Source organism: Temnothorax americanus, unplaced genomic scaffold (genome assembly GCF_048541705.1).
Source record: "Temnothorax americanus isolate GAGA-0224 unplaced genomic scaffold, ASM4854170v1 Scaffold9, whole genome shotgun sequence".
NCBI lineage: Eukaryota > Metazoa > Arthropoda > Insecta > Hymenoptera > Formicidae > Temnothorax > Temnothorax americanus.
This window is the reverse complement of record NW_027509812.1, coordinates 400659-421758: the sequence shown is the minus strand read 5'-3', so window position 1 is coordinate 421758 and position 21100 is coordinate 400659. Positions and strand designations below refer to the sequence as shown.

Below are 21100 nucleotides of genomic sequence, written 5' to 3'. Positions count from 1 at the left end.
CTCATTTTAACTCTTGACTCCTTTTGATCGTCACGCTTGGGTTTCCGCTCGAACGTTTGTCTGTAACTCGCAATTAGCCGCGCCGTTGAGATTCGCGATACAAAATCATCTGTATGTCGGCTTCCGTCCGTGACGACGTTGATGTACGAGCCGATCGTTCCCACGCCAATCGACGTGATTCTATAATCCTGCGGCGAGATGGATCCCCCTATCATACCGATTCCGGGTGTACCGGTTCGTGCAACGGTCCAACAAGTGCGGCGAGCGGCGGGCCCGCTGCTCGCGCGGTCGTCGCAGTTGCGGAAAGGACCTCGCTCGTTTCGCTCGCGTTGAGCCCGAAGAGCATTGTACCGCGAGGTCGAGCAGAGCGTCGCGCACCTCCCGTCACGCTCTCACGTACCAGCAGGCATCACGACGCAGCACGTGCACCTACCGTGTACGTACCACGAGAATATAGCGATGGTCCGGACGCTATTTTTCCTCGGCGCGGCGTTTTTCGCGCTCGCCGAGGTTCGCGCCGCACCGACGAGGTACGACCAACGGCAGGACGGCGAGTTCAACGTGCACGCTCAGCTGGAGAACTTCCTCATCGTCGCGGCCATCCCCAACGATACCGCCAACGACCACCTCAGCGACCTGGCACTGGAGACCCTCGAGCAGGTGATATCCCGCTCGAAGCAGCAAGGTTTAATCAAATCCGACGAGGCGGTTCGCCAAGAGGAGCCCTATTCCGTGGAAGTAATACAGATAAATGAAAATCGTCCGGACAAGGAGAGCTCGGTGCGAAAAGCGGAAGGAGAAGATGCCGGAGCGTCGAACGTTTTGGATCAGCGACCGACCTCCGTCGGCGACGGGCAGGCCGAAGGAGCCGGGAGAGTCGCGAGAAATGTGAAGAACTTCGATTTCCCGAAGAGCCGCGAGGTGCCAGCCAGTCCGGGATATTTCGCGAACGCGAGGAAGCCGCCCGCCGGGCCCAAGGCGGGAAACGGCGGTCGGGCACGGAACATCGTCGGCAACGTTTGGAATCCTGACGTCGAGTCGGGACGACCGGGAACGTCGTTGAAGAAGCAGCTGCCTGGAAGAGGAGAAGAGGAGGACGTCGCGCTACCTTCGTCGAGCGCCGACAAGAACGACGTGTCTTCGTTCACCGGGGAGAAGCAGCAGGACGAGCTGGTGCTGATTGGCGACGGCGTCGAGAACTGTGGTCCGGGAAGGCATCGCGACTCATTAACCGGCATCTGCCAGTTCGACGAGTCGGCTCGTTCTCTCCTTTAGCTTTAAGCTCCCCCCATGGCTGTAGTTCTTAAACATATAAAAAATGTACTAGTTATTATCATGCAATTATCTCCCGCTGTGTGCGATATTTGTTTGAGCATAAACCTTTCGTCAGATTTATCATTCGTCTGTCGATCGAAAAGCTCATTTTCCTTTGCTTATTATATAGCGCAAGAGCCATACGAGATGAAACGAGAGGAGTTAGCGAATTATTTGATTAATTTAGCAGTTAAAAACGCGCTGAATGCGAGATGATTATCGTTTTATATAAACTGTACATGTGTGAAGATTTACACTGTATGTATATCTATTAAGCTACTTGATCAATAAAATACTTAAGCAACAACAACATGAACATATATTTAAATACAAGCGAAAATCACGAAAGAATATTTCATTGAGATTTAATTTTGGCTTTCTCTTCTAAATCATCAAGCTTTCGGAAAAATCAGAAGCGTACAGAGATCGCTGATGGTAGTATTTTCTCGTCTCTCCGTATCCTCTGCTTTTCTCATTCTTTTCTTGTCGCGGTATATAAATAGCGCGTGTCGCGGGAATTGGAATCCTTACCGTGGAGAATCCCGTAAAACGTGATCTCGCCATCAATCGAGAACGGAGACCAGCCGTATAAGACGCGCGGTACCCGGCCCCCGGGAATTTTCGGAGAGCGAAGGTCGTTTCCCCAAAGACCGGCGGCGATTCTGCGATGGTCGTTGATTCGGTTCCCATCGCAAGGCGGAAGCGCGAGCGAGAGGAAAAGAGAGAGAGAGAGATAGCAAGGGCAAGGTTACGGTAATAGGCGCCAAGCCGCGAGACGGTAGGTAGATCGGGGAAATGAACTCGCCGCGAACGGCCGAGTACGGCCACGATAGGACGTTGCCCTTTACAGAGATTGGTGACTATAGATTGTGCGCGCACCTACGTACACGTGTGCGCGTATATATACCTGCGGCACCGCGTGCGATAACTATTACGCTCTGTCTTTGGCATCATCGCGGCGGCTTTCCCCCTTCTTGCTCCTCCTTTTCCTTCGAATAAAACTGGTTATCGCCGAGAGGGACATTCAACGCGCGATTGACACGCGATTGATCGTCGTTGACGAGGAGCAGAGGAGTCGGTCCTCGGCCAGTCCCACCGTGTCTCCATCCACGAATATCGTTAACGCTATTAATACCATCGTGTTTCTCTCCTTTGAGCGGCGGTTTCGCTTGCAATCCGAATGTAATGAGGAGAGAACGCTCGAGGAATGTTCCACGCATCGTTTCCACAGCGTCGCGCATCTCCTCTCAGCTGGAGACCGAATGGGGAAATACGCAATTAGCCGCAAGATGAATGATTCTTGAATTATGAGCGACTGAAAATTAAAAAAAAAAACGATAAGACTTGTTATCTGACGAGTAGACCTTTTCAATTTTTAATTTAAAATTTTGTTACGTTCAAAATTTGACTTTGGAACTGAGAAATTATGCAAATATATAAGTATCTTTATCTCGGCAACTCGTTCTCAAGGAAAAGCATGTATCTTTTTAAATGTAAAATCATATATCTTCTTGAGTATATATCGTCGACTTTACCTTTAGGAGAGTTGGCCGGTAAAATTGCGAAAAGAAGAGGGTATTTTTCAGATTTAATCAAGTTCGAGCGAATCTCTCCCGGCAATCTTCGCATAAATTACAAGAAGTTTACGGCGTATCAACAGTGCCGTGACGATATATGTGCCGTTAGCGGCAGGTTGCCGTCAGTATACGCCGAGGTTCTTGAACTTTTCCGGGGATCCGTCTCTAGAACCGAGCCGAAGGAAGGCTCACAGGTTCGGATCGGCCCAGGTGGGGATCGGGAATATCGGGATCGTCCTCGGTTACGAGACATCGCCCGGTCATCACACCTCGAGCATCCTCCGTGTTGTCCAGACACGTTGTCCCACGTTCTCCAACGTTCGTTCGCTTTCGTCGCATCCTCGCGGCACCGGTCACCGCGGTCCTTGGCCCAATCGCGTTTCCGCGTCGTCTCGTTTAAGAGTCGCAAAAAGTGGTCGGTCCGTCGAGCAGGAAATAACTTGGCAAATTCACGAGCCCGAGCCGAACAGGAAGAAGCATCCCGCAGTTTCCCGAGGTCACCGGTGCTTCGAATCGAAATCGAGTAGAAAGCCATAATTAGGAATCTCGGACTCGAGTCGAGGACAGACTTTGCGAATAGAAGACGGACCGAAGTGTGTCGAGTGGATAAGGCAACTCGACGAGTAGCCGCTCATCAATGTTATCGATCAACATGCGCGTGTTCAAGACCGTGCTAATCGTCGCGTTCTTCGGCGCGAGCGTTCGGTGTTTACCCGTCGCCGACAAGCCGACCGGGTCCAAGATCGAGTCCGAGATCAAGACCGAGACCGTGGCCACCTCGGTGGTACCGCAGGAGATAGATGTAACCACGGCCGCGCCGACGTCCAGGTATCCCGATGCCACCGATTACTACGACCAGCGGCAGAACGGTTCGGAGAATTATCGCATCCACGTGGACGGCTTTGTCGTCGTATTGGCACCGGTCGAGGCCCTGCTCCTGGCCGGTGCCGCTGGTGCCGCTGCTGGTGCCGCTGGCACTACGGAGGTAAATTTCACCATTTCCAGCGAGGGTACATCCCCGATTCAGCCCATCGGCGAGCCGGTCAAACCCGCCGTTGACGGTATCCATAACAAAACCGATCTGGCGATCTCGAAGACAATACACAGGTAAGAATCCATCTACTCGTCGTTGCCCTGACAATTAATTTTATTGGCATTAATTATAATTTATATCAATATCTTAAATTGTAATCGTATTGCAATTGGTATCTCACGCGTAATTTTTAATTTTTTAATTATAAAAATAATACAGTGTATATACACTTTTTCTCGACTTGACCATCTTATGTTCCAGACAACCAGCTGTACGGTTGGCGAACTTCTTGGCGCCCTTGATACGTGGCATACGTCATGTGCGAGGCACGAGCGTGCATTAAAATGACTCCTCGACGCTTGCAATTCCAATACATATATATAGTGTTCCGCCTACAGCATATATTAAGAAAACGGTATTTTCCTTCCCTTTCAATACAGCGGGCGTACAATCTACGTTTCAAGATTAATAACTATTTAAAATAAGATATTTAAAAAGAACCATGCTCTCTCCACAGGGATAGGATATCTGCATCTACAGGGATGATGGACGAGTACTCGTAGAATATAAACGATGTATGATCGACTATCGAAGTCGAAGTCGTACCATGCATTTATATGGTGTATCTAGTATCAATAAAGGGACGCGCCGATCGATATTAGCGTTATCCGGCAAGCTCATTTCTCTCTGTAACTTAAAAGATGGCTTTTAAAATACATAAAATTGCAAAAGTCACGATTTCATTGACCTTATCCGTACAATGTAACGGGCGATTGTGTATCCACATATGTATTTACATGTTAAACGAGCTAAATGCAATATTCGCCTTATAAAACAATCGTAAATGTTAGCTGCGAATTTTCCACGTGCACCGACGTGATATAATCTGCTTCGTAAAGTTATGTATACATAATATAATTATATGCATTTGTGTCTCTCGAGATATGAAAATTTATTTGATTAAACATTAAAATACATATGTGTTGTTGTTTGGTGTATCATCACAATGTTTCCTCTGCTTAAAGTTGTGCCTAAAGCAAAGCTCCATTTTGATAGAAGAAACCTCGTCTATATTTTTACAATAAATCTCAACTTTGATTTCACTGAGCAACAAGTCTTTGAGACTTATCATAAACAAATCTTATAGGTATTAACGTATATACATTCTTAGATAAAAAAGAGAAATAAATTATGCACACACACGCACGCACACAAATAATCGCATAAATGTTTTTTTTTAGTCCTCGTCTATTAAGAAGCTTTTTAACCATTTTTATATCCACGATTTGCCATAAAATATTTCATTATCTATCCTCCTTGGATGTTGCACAATGATTACGGTAATGTGAGTGTTGCAGGATCGAAGACACGATAAAAGGATACCTAAATTCTATTCCTTCATTTTATATGATAGTGCCTTGCACTGTTGTATTTTCCATTACATGCTATTATCTTAAATGTAGGATACTCTACCCTGTTATCTCAATTGAAAAAGCCTTTATTATGAACCTAATAATTTCACACAGTGAAGAATTATTTCTACGCATTGAATATAAAATTCTACGATCAACTGCGATCAACTCGGTGGGAATCAGTACTGGATATAATATATTCGTGAATAACGAATAACGATTTATAATTTTGTATTTTCACAAAAAAAGTGTACTAACGTATTATACAACGTTCACACGTATTTAAATGTATGTTAAATATACATTTTGACATAAATATAATTTAGACGTATAAAACATATATTTTATATACGCTAATACATTTACAAATGTATATTTAAAATCATTATTCATTATTCATGAATATATTTTACCAAATGCTGGTGAAAAAAAAATACAATGCAAAATCAGCAAAATTAAATATCCCTTTATACGCTTATGTAATTAGCCATAGTTGGTTGTAATTTTAACCAGAATCATTTATTCTTTAAATAATCATCTTTTTTACAATTATTTTAAAAACGGCGACGAGCCCGTATTTGTTCAAATTTGATTCACTTATTCTTCGCAATTTCGACATAACAACGTCGTATTAATATACACATGTACAATATTAAATTCAGCCTGGAATTAACATTACAAAGCGCACAGAAATACGTTCCGATAAAAGGAAAAATATATGTAATTCAAATTTATATGCTGTCTAAATTCTTTCAAAAATCCATTCACGTCGAAATTAGAGAAATCCCACTTTTACAATAAAATGTTCGTCGATGTTCAATATAATAATTCAGACTTTCAAAATTGACACATTTTTCTTAAGAATTAAAATAATTTATAATAATTAGGAAGAATATATATATGTATATACGAAATTAATAAGATATTTTAAAATATTAAGCGGAAGTCGCCTCGATCGCATCGAGATCCTCAGTTATCTCACCGGGACTGCTATTACTAGCAAGTACGGCCTCAAATTTTAATTCCTCCTTACCCGCCTACAGAGGAATTATACCATTTGACATCTCTTTCAGGAAAGTCAATAATTTATGTCAGAGATATGGCAGTAGCGTGAAAGATGCACACTATAAAAATGTATCGGCGACATCGCCGGCTATTACCTCTTTAAGCAAAATCCGGCAATTCTCTACAACGCTACGTCGTCGATCCGGCACGTTGTTCAGGACTTCTTCCGGTGATTGATGAAGATTATCGATGATCTTGCGAAGCTCGTTCAATTCCGTCAAAGTGGCTTCTAATTTTATCTCCAAGTTAGACCTGCAAATGACATTCCGAATTAATATAATTGGAGGTTTAATCCTGATGATCCGATCAGATTTATTAAACTCACTTCTCTTCTTTCAATTCCTGTATACACGTATCGTTGTCAAGCTGTATGATTCGTAGCACTTTGAGAAGTTTAGTAACGAGATTGTCCACCTCGATCACTTGATCGACGAGATCCACAGATGGACAGTAATCCGTCAAAGGTACAGGACCGTCATTGGTCCCGGTGTCAGATTCGCTCACGGAATCGCAATCGTCGTCACCCTCGTCCTCCACCTGCAAATTTTAATACGATTAATTATGATTATTTTATATTTCTAATAAGTTACGAGTTTGATTTATCTCAGATACTTGCCTTACGACGATGCAGGATCGCCTGGGTGAGATTCGTGAGACTTGTACATTCGTCGCCGTACTTTGTCTTCCTTAGATTATGCTCGTCCGACGTTTCGGAGAAACTCAGTGCTCTGCGTAGAGAATCGCTGCTCGATATCATGTTATGCGAGTATGTGTCCGGCAAAGGCACGTCTTCCAGGACGCTTTCCATCATCAAACATGGCTCGGTTTCAAAATCGAGCAAGTCGGACGACGATTCCATACTTAGTTCTAGAAAATAAAATTTATGGTTTTAACGGATCTTAATGTAATATCCTTATTGTGGCATCTCATTCGTATTCAATTACCTTTGTAAATCTGTTTAGACGAATCCAGGCTGGATTTTTTATCGATGTTTCTAGCCGCGAAGGGATGCGTCGCGGCGTTCCGAATTGCGCTGATCACCGCGGAAACGAAGGATCCACTCTTCGGGCTCGGCGTGCGTTCTTTTAAACTCTGCTTAGAGCTAACCGGACTAGACTCCACGCTACTGTTACTTCTACTGTACGCTTCGTTATGATATATAACATCCTTTTTGGGGAAATAATTACAATCCATTTAAAAACCGTCTAACAATAATCAATATAAAATTTTAATTATTAAATTTAGAAGGAAAGTTTTAGCAGAGAAAAATAGTAAAAATAGAATATTAATCCTCCATCTATATTGTGATCGTTATTGTCTATTATATTTATTTATAAAAGGTAGCATGTTATAACTGTTCAAAATAGCTATTATAAGAATATAAACCACTTTGTACGCAAAAGAGAACTTTCATCGTTATACTTACTTCAAGATCTTTTACTGAGATGTTATAAGAAGCAATTAATTGATCTATCAATCCTTCCAATCTGGTGCTAAGACCGGAAAGAGCTACAGCCGCTCCGGACATAGCGGCGCCTTGAGTGAGTAAAAGTTCCCTACTTCTTCGTTCAACGGCATTCAACTTTAGACTCATTGATAAATTCTCTTGCCTAAAAACGGATAATCAATTGTTGAAATATAATTTATAATGTTTAGGAGAAATATTGTCAAAAATTTTCGTGAGGCATACCTTCTTTGTTCGCTAATTCGCACTAAATGTTTACACTCCTCCATTTGTCTCTCCAATTCCGTCTCTCTTTGAGTTAAGGCTTCGCTTTTTTTCTTCAGCTACAAAAGACAAACGAATATGAAACAAACGGTACATACTTCAAGAAGGGAACTTAGAAAACTACGCACCTCCAATTCGGCATCTTTGAGCGCCTCCGCCAATGTGGCTTTCTCCTCTTGGAGAAAATCTTGCATCTCAGCTGATTCGGCTTCCAATTCTTGTTGCTGTTGTAGCAAGGCTTTCTGCGCAGCTACACTTTTGTCCAAATCCTTCAACAAAAATATAAAATTATAAAAAGAGATTTCCTTGACAGGAAAAATTATAGAAATAATTTTTGTATTATAATAGAAACTGCTGTAGATATGATTTTCTTACCCTGCTTAACATACGACAGAGCGATTGCAGATCAGCTATTTCAACTTGTTGATTAGCGACAACTTGTCCCGAAGATTGTATATGACTTTCGAGCTCGAGGAAGCTGTCGCTGCCCTCTGGAAGAACATTTCATCGATAACATTTTATTTTCTACAAATTTTACTTTTGCAAATTACGCAGATAAATGTAAAATAATTTTGCATTACATTATCACATTTGTTTTTGTACTATTGAATTACCTGCATGTTCTGATTGCGGCGTTCCTAGCATAGCCAGTACCCGTTGCGCGTTTCTATCGAGTTCCTTACGCGCAAACGCGTGATCGGCCCGTTCCTCCTCTAGAAGACGATTCGCCTCGGCCAACTCGAGTTTCAATCTCTCGTTCTCTTCCCGCAGACTGCTGCTTTCCTCATTCAAGCTTCTCAAGTTATTCTGCAAGGTCTGTACGTCGTCCCACGCGTCTTCCGTTTGGCAACCATTGTGCAGTCTCTCGACGACCTCGGGCCCAGCGATGGCGCTCGGTTGTCCGGACATCGCGTTCTCGATGTCCTGCCCGGTCAAGCCAGTCTGTGCGCTGGTCTCGTGATATATACGAGTTTTTTCGGTTCTCTGTCTGGGATACGGCGGCAGACTCTTGTGAACGGAAGACGAATCCCTCCCAATAACGCTCTTCTTCTCAATGGTTCTGCTGAGGCTAACGTCTCGACTTCCAGATCGACTTCTGGTCATCTTGTCCGTCTTCTCTCCGGCTTTCGAGATCGTCAGTTTATTTCTGTTCCTACGCGGCAACGTTGCGTACGTATCGAGCGCCTTGTTATCTTGCCCAGCGGATTTATTATCAGCACGTGAGACAGTACTCTTCGCGCAGAGAACGCGAGAAGCTGACAAGGACGGTATCTTCACTCTCGTTTCCTCAGACGGCGTGGACGCCGGCGTGCGCGCCCCTCGCGTGCTGGACCCGGTCCTCGATCTCGATGAATCGTTCCTGACAATTCTCCCGCCACGCTGCGCAAGATCCTTGTTGATCTCCGTGGTCAGTGCAGACGGCAGTGAGTCCGGCAGCACTCTCGTCCTCGTCCTCGCGATCGAAGCCGCAGTGGGAGTGGATAAATTGGATACTGCGCTGCTGCTGGACCGACAGCCATACGTCGCCGTACCACGACTACCAGCAGGCGTCTTGGTGTCTGCAACGAGGGAGGAGCTCGGCTCTCGAGCGCTCAATTTTTCCCTCGATCGTGGTCGATGGTCCCGTTCCCTGCTCGTACCTTGAATCTTGGTCATTATATTTCTGGGCGTTGCTGTTCGCGATTTAGACCGCGGCGTCGTCGAGCCTAAGCTCGTGCCCGAGGTCGCGCTCGTTGGTTTCGCGCGAGCGCTCTTCTGCGACTCGGTACCGCTCGTGATCTTCTTCTTGGCCGCGCTGGACGCCGTCGTGGTCCTCTTCACGTTCATACGGCTCGTTCGCACGGACACGCTGCCGGCGATGGACGAGCTCTCGCTACCGCCCTCGCTCGTGCCCTCGCCGCCGGTAGCACCCAGTCGCACATCGTCTGGCAACGTGGATCCGCACGCGTCCTCGTACACCGAGCAACAACTGACGAGGCTGGAGTCGCAAGAGGCCTCGTCCAGGCCGCCACAACTGCTCGTGTAGTCGACGCTATTTCTACTGCGTACCTGCAAGAATATGTGATCTAAATAAGTATCTATAATTTATAGATCTACTATCATTAGTGTCTGCACATTCTTGGTTTTACATATTGAAAGCATGTAAAAGAGTTTTTATCCTAAGAAAATACTCAAATCTTATCTGGTGAATAAAACTTTATATGTTGAAACTCACTCTTGGAACTTCTGTCGCGCAACCCTCGACGCCGCTGTCGCTGCCATCCTTGCTGTCCTTATTCTCAGCTAGCGTCTTGTCGTTTCCCTTGCTGTTCTGCGACTCGGTGATGTGAATGACGGTGATATTGCAATCGCTGTTCATAGTGAGATCCGGATCCTCCTCTCCATTGAGAGGCGAAGCGAGATCCTCCGGTACGCCCGAGTCCTGCCGCGCCACGTTCATCGGCGAGGATACCTTCAGACAATTTTCAGGCTCGGGGTACGAGGTCTCCATTATTACGGTATCGAACAAATCGCTCATTTCGTTCTTATCATCATGCCACTGAAAAATATCGCAGAGAAGAACGAATGAGTACAAAAATAATTAAATATAATATTAATACGTTCTAATTTACATATAAAGTCATACATATCTATATAAATCCGTTTGAACGTTGGGATAACAGTTAGGTAGATATATTTTTGAGGCTCATAAATTTAATTTTATTAGGAAGAGCCAGTCTTTTGGCTAGCATTCTGATTACGGACTTGCAGAAATGCACAATGTGAAATGAAGCTTTTTGAAGATTGTACAGTGAGACGATGTAATAAACATACTAATCCTCTAAAATTAGATAGCTGATTGTTGAACACGGAATTGGTCATGTTACAAGAATTTTTCGAATCCAAGGCTAAAAGGATCATCCAATACGGACAGTAACGGACTGAGGATGCAGACAGGAGCAATTAGCTCGCACAGCGCCAAATCGATAAAGCTATTTCGTTTCAAAATCAAGTTATGGCATTCCAATCACGGTCATATTGAATTAGTCGAATGGTACACACTACTCATGCAAAGGAAATCATTTCTGATAGTCTGGACACGATTTTTCCGATTCGCGCGTGCCGGATTAGGGAACAGCTCAGTTAACTATTTAGTAGAGAATAATAAAAACTAAGTAAAACATTTGATTCTTATCAATTTACACAGCGTATTATATTGTTAATCATTTAATTTTTAACAGAGAGGAAGAAAGAAAGAAAGAAATAATATTCTCTTCGCAAATTTTACTTAGGTTTTACGATTTATTCATTCGTAGACTCGTAAAATTGACAATTTGCAGATAATTTATAACAAATAAATTCTGATTTGCGTTTTGAATGATTCACGCTGGACCGGGAAAATCCATTTATTATTTTTCGCGAAAGTTCAATCAAGGCTAACCCTTTGAGCTCTCTGTTATCAGTTTATCTCTCGTCTCTTGATCGACGTACTCTGACTGATAGAGGCCAGTGTTATGCACTGATAGATATGATATGAAATAGCGGATAACGCGAGGAGGAATTAGGTGATTCCCTCTAAGCGCATATCTACGAGCACAGCTGATACCTCGTAGATTGTTCGCACAGATATTTTGTCGCACTACTATACAATGAGTCACTAAATTACTCCCCCGATTATCGAACGACGTAGTGCAATTCACTCGTGAATCGCGATTTACGAGAAATCGTGTGACCGAATGACAGTGAGACTGGACTGTGCCAGGAATGCTGAGTGGGACGTCGCGAGATAAGATACATGTTGATATCAATGCCGAGTATATCAGCCATTAGCACAATTAGAATTTACAAAATTCTGCGAAAACAGAAAAAAAAACAGAATTTAATTATAATTTTTTTAAAGAAGAGAATAAGATTTGATTCGATCTAAACGATTAAGAAAGAAGAGTTATTTCTCTTCTAGCATATATTAATAAAACAAATCTAGGAATCCGATAAATATAGTAAAGTGTAGAAGAAGTTATCTCTTATTCTCTTTATAGTGTTCAGTCCAATAAGATAAGTATCAACAGATGATTAATTTTCGGCCTATTATTGTTACAAGGTACACCATTGTTAAAACTCTTGCTGGGGAAAGGTGCATTCCATATTCGCTCCAAGTAACACTTTCTGTTTTAATCTTATATGCATATTTTGGCATTTCTCCTCCGATTGCATAGTGAAATCCGCAGTACACATACATCCGCAGTGTCCCGAAAATATTTGTATCACTCTTTCTTTCTTTCGAGGAATTGCAATATTTCAGGGGAAATATTTATTTTCAACGGACACCAGCCTCTTAGACGAAATAAAAATATTAACAAAATGTTTCAATGCTCATATTTATCCAAGGAATACAGCTATGTTATACCCTCTAAGAATTTTTATCATTAAAAGGTACGATGCAGAGGCATTCTGCATGTATATATATAATTAGACAGAAATTTTAAAGAAATACAATTTATTTTCGAGATATCAATAAAGAAAACTGTAAAAACTAAGCAGGATTTGCAAAGATTAACCCCTGACACTTTGAAAGCCTAAAGATGACGTTACGATTATATTAAGCTGTTGTAAAGCCCCTTTTCAGACGCTTCGAGTCGGCAAACCGTTTTGGCCTTCGCTCGGCCGTGATGAATGACGGCGAGAGAACGGCGTGCCAAATTAGAGATAGAGAAAAAAAGATAAGGCAAACAGAGACGTAACTAGGCTTTGGCAAATACGATCCTTTTTAATTCCAAAGATCCTTTTTCGTCACATTGCAATATTTGCATCTCTTTGCACATTTCCGGTGTAAAAGAAACGGCATGCACATTCAACTATGTAGGATGTCTTTTTAATTAACAAATTGTCACATATACTTTGTTGCCAATTTCAAATCAATTTTTCCTCACTGAAAATTTCGAGCAATTAAAATTAAGATCAAGACGTTAAATTTCTAGTGAGACTTCGGGAGTAGAATAGAATAATGTATATTATTATATATATTCTAGAATAAATCCTCTCAGGGCTCTCAGGGTGATGCATGAGAAAGTAAATGATGTATATCTTACAAAAGAGAAGATACTTGATATAAGATGATATATATTGTAAAATAAAATAATATAAAAAATACACAATATAAGGAGCATAAATCGATATGAGAATAAATAAAAATAGGAAAATTGGCAGAAAATATTATGTATTAAAATTACATCTTACAGTTTTTTTAATTTTCAGTCTACTTTAGCTTAATGGAATTTTAATTTGAAATATATATGATGCTAAGAATTCACGAGATAATTGTGGCTAATTATACGTAATTACGGGCCGCTAACAATTAACTTAACAATGTCCCCAGTAGCAATTTTAAATTCACTTTTAATAGATATAATTGAACACGAAACACGATAAAATTTAAAACTTCGTAAAAAATTCTAGCTCTTTTCGTACATATAGAAATAATACTCAAATAAATTGCGAGATATATTAAATATTGAGATGTATAACATTATATAGAGGAAAACTTGTTTAATTTCAACGTACTATAATTATCTGTGACAGATAAATGACACGTAACCGATAACAGATCGTAAAAGGCGCTGTAATTCCTAGTTACGAGTCTGGTATCAATGAACGGAGTGTTCACCGCTGCGAACGGTCTCGCGGGAAGTCCCGCGAGAAGCAACGATAATCGGGGCCGATTGTGCGGTGAAGAACCCGTCGTCACACGTGCCCACCACCACGCAAAGCGAGCAAACGCATTCGTTATTACGCGGCTGCAACGTAGGGAACGGACTCGTGTCACGCCGCTCGCCGTAACGTAAATAACTCTCTCTCGCGCGTATCTCTGCACAAACGCACTTTTTCTTTCTGGTACTCGCCTCTAAAAACAGGATATATCTTATATTTTAGTGGCGATAGAAAGAAGTAAAAAAAGGTTTATTAAGAAGAAGAAACCCTTCGATAACACAGTACCTGATTAGTAATTAATACATTACTTGTACAATAAATCATCCAACGAACAACAACGATTGGATAATTGTTGTAGTTGCCACGGAACAAGTATGTGTCGAGCGAAATGTTCCCTAATATCAATAACGAAGAGAGATGACAATCCGCAAGTGTCAGTGACGATCTCCCACACCGACGAGCAACCAGACTTGAAGACGAAGGAACGGAAGATTAAGAGCAATTCCATGAGACATTGTAAGCATTCTCCCGACGAGGCCGACGTCGACGACGACATCAAGCGATTCCACGGCGACGGGCTCGTCGTTAAGATGCACTCGAATCAGCATGTGCTGGAGATTACGGGTGACGGCTGCCGGATTGCCCTGTCGAAGAATTCCGGCAGCGTTCACGTCATCGGTGACGGTTGTAGGGTGCGCGTGAACCGCAACATGGGCGATATCGAGTACACCGGCGACGGCGGACAGGTCCTCCTCGGACCGGACTCCTCTAAAGGAAAGGTGAAATTCGTGGGAGACGGCGGAAGGGTGATCTTCGACTCGAGTCCCGAGACTGACCTGAGGAAGTCATCGAAGGAACAAAAAAACAGTGAAACTTACGTGCAAAACTTTACGTGTTCACCTAAGGAGATTATTAATAAGATACCGAAATGCGACGATGACCACAGGACGTTGAACGAAGAGGATCTGGACAATATCTTGAACGATACGAAGGAGAAGTGCCAGGGGAAGCACAACGAGGAAACGCGGAAATCCTTGCGGCATCCAACCGTTACGAAGATCATCACGAAGATCCAAAGCGACGGTCTATGCGTAACGAAACGCTTCGGCGAGTCTACGTTGATCGTTAATTTCCGCGGTCGTCCTGTGACGAAAAATGTGTCGAAAACTTCGGTCACGAATGTCGAGCTCAAGTGACGTAACCGGAGTTTCTTGGGTGGTGCTATGTAGAAAGGTCTGTTCCTAGAAAAATAAACGATCAAGAGCGATCAGCAGCTGGCTGAACGTAACTTCACCGAAAGTTCTTCTTTTCTCAATTGTACAAACTGCCAGAAAACATTTTCATTTTACGAAAAATTTTAGGAAGCCTATACCGCAACAAAGTTGACACTATTTGTAGCTCGAAAGTACAAACTAATAGTTACTTGGATTTTATTAATTTTACAAGTATTATGTTTCCTGCCTTTGTAATATTATTTACTTTATTATTTTAGAAAAATATCTCTGTGTACATGACGCTATAAAATTTCCATGTCATTATCCTATAGAATTACGTTCATCATATAATTATTTTCCATGCTATTGTCTCTCTAGACTTTCAGACTATTGGTACGAACTACATTCGACGTAAAGATGAAAAATAGGATTTTTAAACGACTATATTTAACGTTAACTATGTACTGACTAATATGTATATTGTTCATGCATATTAATTATTGCGCAAATACCTCTTTTCGTCTTTTCGTTTCCACTTTTTCTATTAATTATATATTCTAATTTTTAAACTTACTTAAACTTTAAATTTACTATAATTTCTATAAAATTATTACATGTATTTTAAATTATAAAAGTATTATTAAATATAATTTATTATTAAACCGTTAAACTGTTATTAGTTATTATTTTCCTGATTTCAAAACCCGATGAAACTTTCAGATCGACACTCCAATTATCGACATTCCGATAATTTGTGTCTATTAATAACTTTAATAATAAATATATATATTAATATATTAATAGTAATTAAATAATAATTATCAGCATGAAGTCGTTTGTGTGCTAAGTTAAGGCCATCTGCCTTGTATTCTCAGTGTATCAGACCGAAACGATCTCAGAGATTTGATTCAAACAACGACCAAGAATCGTAATAAATCGGCTCACCTAGACATTGACGCGCCTTAGCGTTTTATATACGAAATAAATGTAGGAAATAGCGATGACAGACTAAACGGAGAGTCATTTATATTTAGACACGAATAAAGCTAGCAACGGCATATCTTAAGAGCGCAGTGTGATCGATAGATAGGATATCGGTCGTAAACTATTCCTGGCAACCATATATGAAGCGCGTAGCTGGAAAATTTCTGTCCGAAGATATACAAATGTGTAAAATAACGCATTCAGATCGGTCGTGAACGAATGTTTTCCCCAATCGCATCGTCTATCCCAAATAGAAATATGACAAATTTATATTTAAGCTGATTAGTTCAAATTTAATTCCGGTTTAAAAAAAAATCCAAAAGACGCGAAACAGACCAATTTTCCGTCGAGGTAAATTTCTAAACGTAGTCGTTTCATCGTTGCTTTCGTGTGAAATCCTGGGAATCAAGAGATTGTTACTTTGTTCGGCACTCTCAATGTAAACTGTATATAGCGACTGGGCGCACTGGATTCAGCAGTTACCGAGATATTTCAGTAAATGGACGGCGGTCACACACATGGGGGCGACTGCGAGGAAGATAATTCTATTTATGAACGACAGTAATCCTCAGCATTCCCGAATATCGCGGTACGGAAAGACATTAGTCCCGTGATTTACCAGAACTTCTTTCCTGAGATATTTACAATGCCATTTCAGTATATCTATCCCTATAAAGTACTCGTTCACATTTCTCGACTCTCTCGCGGGGATTCTCCGAATAAAATACTTTTTTCAATAATATACTAATATTAATATACTATTTTTTAGACTAACATTCTTCTGAATATAAATATTTCAATTTTGTGTCTTAATTATGAGACACGGAAAGCTACGTTTTTCGTCGGCGGGTAATAAAAGTAGGGAAAATTAATTCGATATGTCGTAAAATGCCAGGAAACGATGCTAATGCGAGGCGATGTTCTCGGTAATCGACGTGTGCAATGTTGCTGTTGTTGCGCGTAGCATGTCAAAGAAATCGTCAAAACATCGCTCGTGAAAGCAAAGAGAAGTGAGAAACATTCCGTTCCCTCTTTCTCTCCTCGAGGAGACTCGATTCGGAGCCGCGCGAGATCCGAAGTCCCTGCTCCCTCTCTTTCTCTTTCTCTCTTCCTCGGGGTCCGTGCCATGTGGATATATTTATCGTCCGTGTTCGCTAAAATCATTCCACGAGGCTCGCCTATGCGAACCGAGTCTTATCCAGAGCGCATTTGCATTCGCTGCATGCCCGCGACTCGCCTCTTCGAACATTAGTATGTCAAACGTCCGTGTGATAAACTCGCTCTTTTCTCGATGGCACAGTAATTAAAATAGATTTTAATAAACATGATCTTTCCTGCGGTTAAAACCGCCCTACTTTAATTCCTCCGCGATAGGTTTAAATAAAAAAAATTCGTGACAGTGAAAATTTTCATTATACTAAACGAAGAAAGTTGTCCATCGTAACGATTTGAAATAGAAAAAAAAAGGAGAAAATATCGAGGTTCCTCGCACGAGTCTCAGTTATATATAATCGTTGTAATAAAAGGATAAGATGTGAACACGCTAAATTACATTAAATTACCGTATACGTGTCGTGGAGGCCGTACCGGCGGCAGGACTACGTGAAAGTTTAAGGCCACGCGTTAATTGACCGAGCTAATTATCGCGCAGAACATCTTCGACACCGCGTACGGACCTGCGCTAATTAGCGAATTAATAGGCGAGCGGAAGCCCGCGATCACATCGCCGTAACAGCCATAAAACGCAAAGTCTCATCCACGCGCGCTTTCCTCCGAGGCTTGCTCGCCGTGCGGAGTTTCCTTCGCACGGTCGCGAAAGTAAGATACAATTTCAGCCTACGTGTCTGGACGCGTTTTTTTCTCTCCGTTTTCTTTTACTACGATTATTGCACCGCGAGAACCCGCGGCTCTCTCGTCGCGTCGAGACGAGATTCACGGCCAGGGATCGCCTCTGGCCACGTACCTATTGTTAGTCCTTTCCTCCCAACTCGCGATCGCTTTTGCGAACGACTTCCACGTCAGAGTGATAAATAAGCTGGTAGCTTTCTAGCTAAACTGCATTCTCGAAGAAGCGATGCGTTTGGAAGATAACGAGATAATCGAGCGCCATTGTTCGACGATTAATTCCCCGTAACGTGGCGAGAGAGGGGTGGGATTAAAAAACGGCGGGGCAAACTTTCAGTATTTTCCTTCGAGCCGGTCGAGAGTAACCATCTGAAGACGTTCGACCGCGTCGATTGGGATAAACTGAGTTAATGACTACTAGTTACACGGCGAGAGGAACGAATCGAGTATCCATAATTTGTGAGGCCCGTTCTAGACATTGTTTTCAAATTCCATCTTGCGAATTGGATTTGCAGGCTCGATCCACTTTCACTCCTGAAATTTTTACGTAAATCAGAAGTGAGAAATGATGAAACAACGGGCACGCAACCGCTTTGTCGGTCGAAGAGGTTTAGAAGAAAAAAAATAAGAGAGGCAAATAATTATCGGCGAAAAATACACGTTTTCTCATTCTAAGACCATTCTTACGTCGCAATGATAATGTTTGCTTGACCATCTGTTCGTTGTATTTGGAAATTCATATACGGATTTGGTCGTATCTAAGTCGTTATCCTTAATTTATCTCGTCAGTCTTGTTCGGCGGGATAAACGCGCGTTTTTCCACGTCTACGCGACGTGGATGCCGCACGACTTAACGATTCGTTTTATTGTAATGTAAACCGAGTTGCGATGGCGTGACATAACTATATAAACACGTCCGTTTTGAACTACACCTTCTGCGGCTCGAAGTCGAAAAACACGGGTCTTCCCCTTTTTGAAGAAAAAGCTCTCATTTCCCGAGACAAAAAAAAAAAAAGGAAAGAGCGGGAGGCGCATCTGTAAGTAAACATCTGTAAGCAATTCGCTCGGCCACATACGGAGAATTAAGAAAAGAGAAAGTCGAGGCCAAAATCCTGCGGTTTACAAAAAACTTTCCTCAGACTTACGGGGAAGGCATTGCCGTGCGCGACGACAATTACCTCATCCGTTATCCTTTCTCTGAACGTTTGTCCCTCGAGGAAGGAAGATCTTCAACCCTCAAGCGTCGACGTCTGTCTTCGCGACATAAACACAACAGCTTGAATCGTCATATCGGATACGGAGTCTCCAGAACTCCCGTTACGTATTTTGTAATTTTGATCATTATTTTCTTTTCTAGAAAAACACAAATAAAACTTTTATCTCTTTGCACAATTAACGCTGAAAAGTGGAAAAAATATAGCGACAAGTACAAAGTGGAGAACAGCTATTTTTGTGTGTCTCTCTTTTTTTCATATTTAAAAGTAGGAGTCCTCTCGACAGTTAAGAATCGAATATCAAGGATTATTCTTTTAGACATCTCTCCCCACTTATTTTGTGATATCGATTAATTGTTTTCTCCTCGAGAAAAACGAATGAAACTTGATCCCGCACGATTAAAGATGCAAGAAAATGCAGCGGCGCATACCAGAGCGAAGAAAAGTTCTTTTCTCACATTTCCCTTTTCTTTTATATCTAAAAACAGAGAAGTCCTCACAGGACTCAACGGCGTAATATCCATAGTTAAAGACTGAATATCAGAGATCATCTTTTTTTTTTTAGATACAGACATCCCAACGTATGCAATGTCTACCTAAGTTAACACATTTACCGCCATAACACCGAGTCCTTTTGTTTATGTTTCGGTCGTCAGTGACTGTCAAATAATTATCACATATCACACCTCCGTGCAACTCAGGGCTATTACTGTAAATTAAGTATCTTATTCTTCTTCATCGTCTTAATATAAAAATACAAAATCAATCCGGCGTGAACGGAAAATCGGTAAAAATAAAATTAGCTCGGCGATGAATGCGTTAAGAGGCGAATGTCAAGGACGACGTGGGGACGATGTAAATACAACGGAGCATCACGTTCCACATTTTTCCACATTCGGCGTAATACGTCTACTTTGTAACTCGCGTTCCGGGCCGGACGTCGACGTTTCGCGAGGAAATTTTCCCGTTATCGCCGTCGTCGACGTGGGATTCCGCATTCCGCCTGCGACGAATTTGTGAAACCATCACCAGCGAGATCGCAGCCTTGGCGGAAGGGTCGAGGGCCAGGTGTGTGCGCGCGGTGGTCTAAACAACCGCGTGATCGATAAAGGAAACTGATCGCTTACCTCGAGCTCGCCGGTGTGACGATTATCCCCGATTACGGAGCCGCGCGGTCGGACGACCGACACGGATATCGAGATCCCGGAAGACGCGGTCGATACCCGGGGGGGAGGGGGGGGAAGGTGGTCTCACGTTGTATCCTGCCCGCTCGTTAAAACCGTCCGGCGTAAACGGAGCAATCGCGGGGGGCGAGAGCGGTGCCGCGCGTCAACGTCCGCAATCCGCAGCAGTTCTCCGTCTCTTTTTTTTAAACGCACACGCCTCGCACAGTTCGCTCGCCTCGTCGATTGCGAGTGCGAGTCGCAGAGGCACAGTCGGCAGGTCCTCCTAGGTTCGCGACGGGGATCGTGGAGTAGCCAGCAGTCTTGGAGCACAACTGTGCTTGGAGTCCGAAACGGTCCGAACTGATCCGAACGAATGCACGGATTGCACGGCAGACGGCGGAAGCAGGATAACGTTCGGAAGCGGGATTGGATCGGGGATACACCGCCGGCGATGGCGGGCGAGAAGGGAGGCAACCTTTTTTTCCCCGCAGCGAACAGCGACAACTGGCGAGAAGCGGCAACGATCCTTGCGGCTCGATCGTCAAAAATATCCTCTGCAGATAACGGCATCGTATGTTCAATCTCGAAAAGAATCCCCAAGATAAAAAAAAAACTTGGAGTCAACATTAAATAAATAAAAAAAAGAACAGAAATATGAAAAGGGGGCGAGTTTATTCGATGTCGCTTATCTCGTTGCGTCCCCGGGATATGTGAGAAATGTCCGTGAAACCGTATCGCGAGATTAACGTGTCTCCGTAAGTTATTGAGAGACCCGCTTTTATTTGTGCTTAATATTAACTTAAAACGCGAACGGTAAATTAATTACTATACTATATTGATCTATAACGATGATTTTTTT

General features: G+C 42.5%; 4 protein-coding genes across 6 annotated transcripts; 3 read left to right on the top strand and 1 right to left on the bottom strand.

Annotated features, from left to right (window-relative positions):
- Positions 1-34: 34 nt before the first annotated feature.
- LOC143908096 (uncharacterized) lies at positions 35-1642 on the top strand. The gene has a single exon (XM_077425406.1). It carries the CDS (start codon positions 460-462, stop codon positions 1273-1275), a length of 816 nt encoding a protein of 271 aa, XP_077281532.1. The 5' UTR covers positions 35-459; the 3' UTR covers positions 1276-1642.
- A 1413-nt stretch (positions 1643-3055) lies between these two features.
- Positions 3056-4624, top strand: LOC143908098 (uncharacterized). The gene is made up of 3 exons (XM_077425408.1): positions 3056-3998; positions 4186-4339; positions 4442-4624. The coding sequence occupies exons 1-2, from the start codon at positions 3529-3531 to the stop codon at positions 4265-4267; spliced, it is 552 nt and encodes a 183-aa protein (XP_077281534.1). The 5' UTR covers positions 3056-3528; the 3' UTR covers positions 4268-4339; positions 4442-4624.
- Corn (microtubule-binding protein cornetto) lies at positions 4088-21099 on the bottom strand. 3 transcript variants are annotated; one of them, XM_077425387.1, is made up of 12 exons: positions 20203-21099; positions 19040-19214; positions 10346-10669; positions 8745-10179; positions 8506-8621; positions 8259-8399; positions 8092-8189; positions 7828-8011; positions 7346-7568; positions 7018-7268; positions 6727-6938; positions 4088-6653 (listed from the first exon to the last, which is right to left on the bottom strand). In XM_077425387.1, the coding sequence occupies exons 3-12, from the start codon at positions 10646-10648 to the stop codon at positions 6461-6463; spliced, it is 3156 nt and encodes a 1051-aa protein (XP_077281513.1). In that variant the 5' UTR covers positions 10649-10669; positions 19040-19214; positions 20203-21099; the 3' UTR covers positions 4088-6460. The 3 variants fall into 3 exon arrangements, with proteins under 3 accessions (XP_077281513.1, XP_077281512.1, XP_077281514.1); XM_077425386.1 differs by lacking the exon at positions 19040-19214; XM_077425388.1 differs by lacking the exons at positions 4088-6653; positions 19040-19214 and having other exon boundaries at positions 6723-6938.
- Positions 13321-15702, top strand: LOC143908095 (uncharacterized). The gene has a single exon (XM_077425405.1). The coding sequence runs from the start codon at positions 14193-14195 to the stop codon at positions 15012-15014; it is 822 nt and encodes a 273-aa protein (XP_077281531.1). The 5' UTR covers positions 13321-14192; the 3' UTR covers positions 15015-15702.
- Position 21100: the final 1 nt, after the last annotated feature.